Here is a 7014-nt window from a genome sequence, read left to right as displayed (position 1 = left end):
GCTATGGCGTGAGCAATTTCCTGTTTGATCTGGGCAAAGGCTTGCTGCTGTTCAGGGCCCCAGTGGAAATTGTTCTCCTTACAGGTAACCAGATAGAGAGGGCTCACAATTTGGCTATATTCAGGAATGTGCATCCTCCAAAAGCCTATGGCACCTGGGAAAGCTTGTGTTTCTTTTTTGTTGGTTTGTGGAGACATTGCGGTGATTTTATTGACGACCTCGGTGGGGATCTGACGTCATCCGTCTTGCCACTTCACCCCCAGGAATTGGATCTCGGGCAGATCCCTTGACTTTTGTTCTTTTTGATGGCAAAGCAGGCTTCCTGGAGAGTCTAGATGATCTTCACTCCTTTCCCAAATACCTCCGATGCTGTGTTCCCCCATACAATGATGTCATCAATGTACTGCAGATGTTCTGGAGCCTCACCCTTTGCCAGTGCAGTTTGTTCCAGGTGTACTGCACGCTCCTCCAGGTGAAGGCAAACTGAGGCCTGCACTCTGCTGCCAGAGGAATGGAGAAGAATGCATTGGCAATGTCAATAGTGGCGTACCACTTCGCTGCTTTGGACTCCAGCTCGTACTGGAGCTCCAACATGTCCGGCACAGCAGTGCTCAATGGTGGAGTCACTTCATTCAAGGCACGATAGTCCACAGTCAATCTCCATTCCCCATCAGACTTGCACACAGGCCAGATGGGGCTGTTGAAGGGTGAGTGGGTCTTGCTGACCACCCCTTGGCTCTCCAGCTCACGGATCATCTTGTGGATGGGGATCACAGCATCTCGATTTGTCCGATACTGCCGGCGGTGCACTGTCGAGGTGGCAATTGGCACTCGTTGCTCTTCTCCCTTCAGAAGCCCAACTGCAGAAGGATTCTCAGTCAGCCCAGGTAGGGTGTTCAATTGCCTAATGCCCTCTGTCTCCACAGCAGCAATCCCAAATGCCCACCTGAGTCCCTTCGGGTCTTTGAAATACCCACTCTGAGGAAAATCTATGCCCAGAATACACGGGGCCCCATGGCCAGTCACAATAGGATGTTTTTTCCACTGTTTTCCAGTTAGGCTCCCATTGGCTTCAAGCAGTGTTAACTGCTCCGATGCCCCTGTCGCTCCAGAAATAGAAACTGGTTCTATCCCCACGTGTCTTGATGGAATCAAGGTGCACTGTGTGCCCGGGTCAACCAAGGCTTCGTATTTTTGTGGTTCTGATGTGCCAGGCCATCGGGCCCACACTGTCCAAAAGACGTGATTTTCCCTGGTCTCTCCCTGGCTAGAGGCAGGGCCCCTCTAGTCCTGGTTATCATTCGAAACTCTTGCTCCTTCCCTTCTGGTGGAACTCCCTCTCTCAGCCTTACCATCCTTCAATTCACGCACCGGTGCTGCTGGGACAGAAGTTGGTTTTCCATCCCACCTCCTCCTCTTGTCTTCCCCACTGTCACACAGGAAGAACCATAGTTCAGCTCTTGGGGTGTACCCTCTCTCCCTAGCCGTGGGACATCTGCTTCTGGTAACAGGGCCTCTGGTCTGCACTGATGTGATTTGGAGAAGGCCCTCTTTCCGCTCCTTCCTGAGCTTCTGATGACTCTTGTCCATCCTACCTTCCATCTTCTGTATGGTCTCTGACAGACTCTTTTCCACAGCTGCAATTCTTGCTTGTGTTGGGCCATGCACTGTGTGTGCATACGCCCGGAGCCTCCTCACCACTAGAACTCACTGTCTCATCCCCGTCATTCGACGTCATCATTGCCAAAGCAGGGGTGTGTTCTGGTGGTGCATGTCGTGCAAGTTTCAGCCACATCACTGGTGTACCTTTTATCTGAGAATGTGATCTCTATCACTGCCAGTTCTCTCAGGCATTGAATCCCTTGTTCCATGGTTTTCCAGGGGTTTAGCTGCAGCTGGAGATCTTCCCGGCACAGATATCTTTCCTTCACAGTTCTTAAGAGCCGTGTCCAGAGACTGAGAGCTTCAGGCCCCCCTTGTCATCCCTTGGTTGATACTTAAATCACGTGACAGAGACCCCAAATGCCTCGCTTCAGTGCCATCCAGAATTGTACCATCACCGGCAGGATCCCAGATTCAGACCATCCAACTCAATATAGTTTCATCAGGCTGTTGGGTGTAATCCTTCCTCAGCGATTACAAGAAGGCTCTCTATGGACAGGGACTCGGTGATGATTTCAGGTTCCAATTCCTCTGCTGGCTGTGAAGGTCCTGGCTGCCCATCATCATCCAGTGGGCAAATGGATTTGGCTTTGTGTTTCTTTCTCTGGACAGGGGCAAGTGGTGGTGGCTTAGGCTCCCCATCTGCTTTAGCTGCAGCTGGAGTGATTGGGGTGTCTGCTGGCTTATTCTCCTGCTCCTCTGGCTGTATCTGCTGCCCTACAGTATCTCGCAGCATGCGGTGTAAGCGTTTAGCCAGGACCCAGCACATGGCAATGAGCCTTTTCCTTTTCATCACTGTTGTTATTGCAGTTTTCCTTCAGATACTTCCCCACCTCAGCTGGATTCTGAATTTGTTCAGGGGGAAAGTTCCAGGCTACTGGGTCAGAAAAGTGCTTCAGGGTCTAGCCTATGTCCTCCCATACCCCACACCACTTAGGATTTTCCACAACTGGGGCAGGTGTCTGGGCAACCCCTCTGGAAATCTCAGCCCTTATTTTAGACAAGCTAGAGACTACATAGAGGAACCCTGCTAGATAAAATAATAAGGTGGCATCTTTGACAGCCAGGGGAAACTGGACACCTTCAAAAGGTAACATGCCAGATCTGAAGGGGAAGAGGGAGATGAAGGGCTGGGAATTATCATCCCCTGCTTTTCCCCTAACAAACTGAGTGTAATTACTAATACATTCCAAAAGGAAACTACCAAGGCCAGAATGGAAAAACAGTATGACATACACATTCTCAATGGTTTCCATTACTTCATCAAACTTTGAGAAATCACCAACACCAGGCATATCAAAATGGCAGTCCTGATTCTTATTCCTGACTTATAAAAAGTGTAAGCCAGGGACCTAACTGCCCATAGCTGTGGACATGTACTCATAGCTAAGTTCCACAGAAGAATTATTAAATCAAACAGCATGATCTTACTGCTGTACCTCAATACAAAAGTAATTCAAACCAAAATGTTTTGGTTTTTTTCCACTTTCACATGCCACACATTGGGCGCCGAATTTGTCTTGGTCTTCGAGACAAAACTTCAAGGAGGAAACACTCCAGAATGAGTGTTCCTCCCCTTTTCCTCCGTCAATGAGACAAATGGGTCACAGGGAGTGAAAGTGGGAAAAAGAAACCAAACTGTTTATTAACACAGGAACAAAATAGGGTAGAACAGGATTAAAAAAACCCCCTCAAAGTACAGCAAATTCCCAGAGAGGGAACAGACACGTGGGCTCGGACCAGCGGGGGCCACCCCGTGGGCCCACTGGGGCTGCCCCCACAGGCTCCCCGGACCAAAAGGAAGGGAGGCAGTGAGGCAAGGGGAAGGAAAGGGAAAAAAAGAACAAGAAAAAAACCCCAACAGAACCTTTTCCCAGCTAGCTGGAACACAAAGGAAACCAAAAAGCAGCACAGTGCTCCCGGCACACTCCCTCCTGGGCCCTGCCAAGACCCCCTGAGCCCTTGGGCTGAACCGTTCAACTGCCCCTCGGGCACTGAGTGGAGGGTTAAGGAATAAAGCGGCTTCATAGCATCACCCCAGGACACAGTGTTTTCCTTTTTTAATAATAAAGCTGCAAACACAAACTTTTACCTGTAGTTTAATGTTTATATAGTGATGGATAGCACCTAGAGGCCCCAACCAACATTTGAGCCCCCCTCAATGTCTCTGCCCCAAGGAGCTTACAGTCTAAGCATCAGGAAGCAGGAGAGAATAATAACCATATTTTCTTTTATAGATCAGTAACTCCGATCCAACACAGGTCAAGTGATTTACCTGCTCTAAGGCACAGAAGGTGTGGTGGGAATTAACCCAACATCTCCTGAATCTCTGCTGCAGATCTCAAGTTAAAAGATGTTCCTTCCTCTCCAGACAACTTTTCTCTAAGTAAAATTCCTTTGGAATTCTGAGCCTGAAGCTGATTAAGGTTCAGGACTCTTGTCCAGGTCAGGGCCAGAACAGAATGGAACTCTCAAAAGCGCAGCTGCTTTCCACTTTACTTTTCTGTGGTCATCTCACAGCTTTGGGCCCTGAAGCTGCCACAAGACCAGCAGGTCTGGGTGCTCTCTACTGTAGCCTGGAATGGGATCCCTTGTCTTGGTTTTACATGCTGCAAGAGAAGCCCAGATCTTACAAGAATGCTAGAATAAACATGGTCCAATCTATCCCATGTCCCCACGTCTGAACACTTTGTGCTGGTAAACACAAGAAGGGGTCATGGTAGGGAAGGCTGGGAGAGCCCTTTCCTTTGAGAGCTCCTTGGCCTTAGCATCCATTCTTCTGCTTTTTTGGGGCTACGGATTGGCTGCTATGTTCATTTTAGACTTCTGCAGAGCCAGCAATAAGATAAGGGCTTGTGTTTACATGAAGAGACTTACTATTTTATTTCTGCTTTGGTAACAAGTTCCTGACTTGGAGGTAGCAGCAGGTTCAGTTTATTACTATATGCATCAGCAAACCAAACTAAACTGAGCTGAAAGATGCACGTTGCTGAATTGCCCACTCTCTACCAACGTATATAACTGCAGCTAATGGAAAAAAGACAAAGCTATTAATATTTTGCACTTTAAACTAAAGAACTTCAGTTTCATACTTAGTTGAAAGCTTTTGAAATCAGCACCAGTCTCATTGTATATCTCTGCCACCTGCTTAGTCACCAGTCCTATGTCTTTTGTCAAATGTGCATAAAACAAGGAGATGTCGGACGCTCCGTGTTTACAGGGATAACTGGAAGGTAAGAACGAACAGCCATTAGCAGATAAATTACTTAACAGTATTCAATAAACAAATACACATCACCTGTATAGAGCAGTACGGTAATTCACAAGTTAGGTTGTATTGATAGTCGAGGTGGCAATATACAACAAAAATGTTAAAGTATTGTCACTTGACAGAGTCCTGCATTGTCAGGGAGCTGTTTATACACGAGGGTAAATGAAACGCTCTGACCATAGAAGCTGAACAGTCATGCATACAAAAGTGATCACTTTTCAGCTATTGCACAAGTAGTGACACTCTTTAGACATACACAGGAGGATTCTTACAAACTGACATCAGAAAGACTGCATGCACCATCTTTCAAGGCCTTATGTGAACTATACATACACAAGAGTTGCTGTATACTGTGAATACATTGTGGATGTGTATAAATTCACATAAGATTAAAAGATTAATTTGTAAATAGGAAGGTTTCCACCAGCTTATGCTTTATTTTATTCCGGTTTCTTAGCATTTATACTATTTTGGATAAAACATATGACACCACTTCAGAGTTGAAGTTTCACGTAAGCATCATCCTAAATGCTTTGGTAACTGGATATTCCCAAAGGACAGGTTTGGTTAAACCAAACTGATTACTAAAATGTGAATGTGACTTGTATTCTTAAAAGAAGGATATAGAATATGGCTAATAATTTCACATATTTTCACAAGATAAAAAACCCCTTTTCAAGTGGATTGGGATTTCTAAGCACAAATAAAACCACTGATAGCATGGTGTACAACATTTAAAACCCTGATCAAAATTACTTCAGAATAACTGTGCATTCCCCAAATAGATCAGGTTGGCAACTGAGGAATGAAATGAAAATTAAATGAGTAAGTTGGCATAAAAGGGGTAAATTCTCTCTGTACCCCAAGTTTCATAATAAAATACTGTCTTATCTTTTAGTTTTAGACATAAGGATTTTTATATCAGTCTGGTTTGTTTCTAAATGACTGAAAGTTTAGATTAAAAAGGTGTTTACATAATATACACATTTCATTACTTACAAAGAGAAATAAGCTTAAAATTTAATATTAAAAACCTGGGATACAGTAGGGTTAGTAGCACCATGAAAAATGTTTTTCAAAACTGCAGTCTTGTTATTTTAAACATACTCAGTGTGTTGTGTTCTTCTCTATTCTCTTGGTTGATCAAAAAGGTGCCATTTTGGTACAGGGAGAGAAATGAAAGTTTTTCATCTTCCGATCCTTTGTGAACCTCGAGTGTTCTTTTCCGTTTCCAAGAGGTCAATTCTTTCATCTTAGTCCTGTTGTCAAATATGTACTGAACAACTCTTAGTTTGGCACATGAGTGAGGTACACTTGAATTTGCATGGTTAAAACAGTTTGGATTTGTTTTTTCTTTTCTTTCTGCACAGTAGCACCATTGTTGCAGCTGGAAGACAGTGCATCTTAGGAATTTTCAACTGTTTTATAAAACATTCTCCAAGACGTTACGTCTTCTTCATGCAAACTTGACAACGACTAATACGCGTCCTCAAGTCTCCAGCTTTCAGTGTCTCTGACTGAGGTTTGCTGGTTGGAAAGGAGGACACAAAGGAAAGGTTGGATTAGCTTTTTCTTTGTTTACAGTTCATTTCAACTTCTACTTAATTCACAGTTTCATGTAACACTTAAGTATGTGAGCAGGGAATGAATCCTGAATTGGAGAGGTTTTTCTTAAGAGTGATGGTTCTGTCTGTCCCCAGGTGACAGATGTTCAGTTGTGTCAGTGTCTCAGTGTCCCCAAGGTATGCTAAGCACCTGCTTCAGGCTGGCAGGTGATGGAGCACAAACACAAACAGAGGAAGGTGAATTTTGTACATTTGAGACTATTTCTGGGGTCTGTTTCTGGCTTTTGGGTTGCTTGGTTGAAGAGTACTTTAAGAACACATAAAAAGTACTGCTACAGTCAGAGCTGTATTTAAGTGGTAGCTTTTTTATTTTGAAAGGGTAACAAGATGGGAGATTAATATAATTAGTGTAATATGTGTGTACTCAAGTCAAATGCTTAAAAGTTTCTTTAAAAAAATAGAATGAAGAAGGAAGTTATTTTTATGGGAGGGAGAAAATGGTAGAGACAAATCTCA

At 44.5% G+C, this 7014-nt stretch overlaps 1 protein-coding gene across 6 annotated transcripts in view; it reads right to left on the bottom strand.

Moving 5' to 3' along the window:
- Positions 1-3705: 3705 nt before the first annotated feature.
- COL4A5 (collagen type IV alpha 5 chain) overlaps positions 3706-7014 on the bottom strand; it is an 81986-nt gene continuing 78677 nt past the window's right edge. For all 6 annotated transcript variants that reach the window (XM_039571982.1, XM_019290836.1, XM_019290837.1 and 3 more), the window contains one exon: positions 3706-6460. In XM_039571982.1, the coding sequence (XP_039427916.1) occupies positions 6379-6460 (82 nt within the window). In that variant the 3' untranslated portion in view covers positions 3706-6378. The remainder of the gene's footprint in view (positions 6461-7014) is intronic.

This window comes from Corvus cornix, chromosome 4A, assembly GCF_000738735.6.
Source record: "Corvus cornix cornix isolate S_Up_H32 chromosome 4A, ASM73873v5, whole genome shotgun sequence".
In the NCBI taxonomy this organism is placed as follows: domain Eukaryota; kingdom Metazoa; phylum Chordata; class Aves; order Passeriformes; family Corvidae; genus Corvus; species Corvus cornix.
This window is presented reverse-complemented; position numbering and strand designations above follow the sequence as displayed.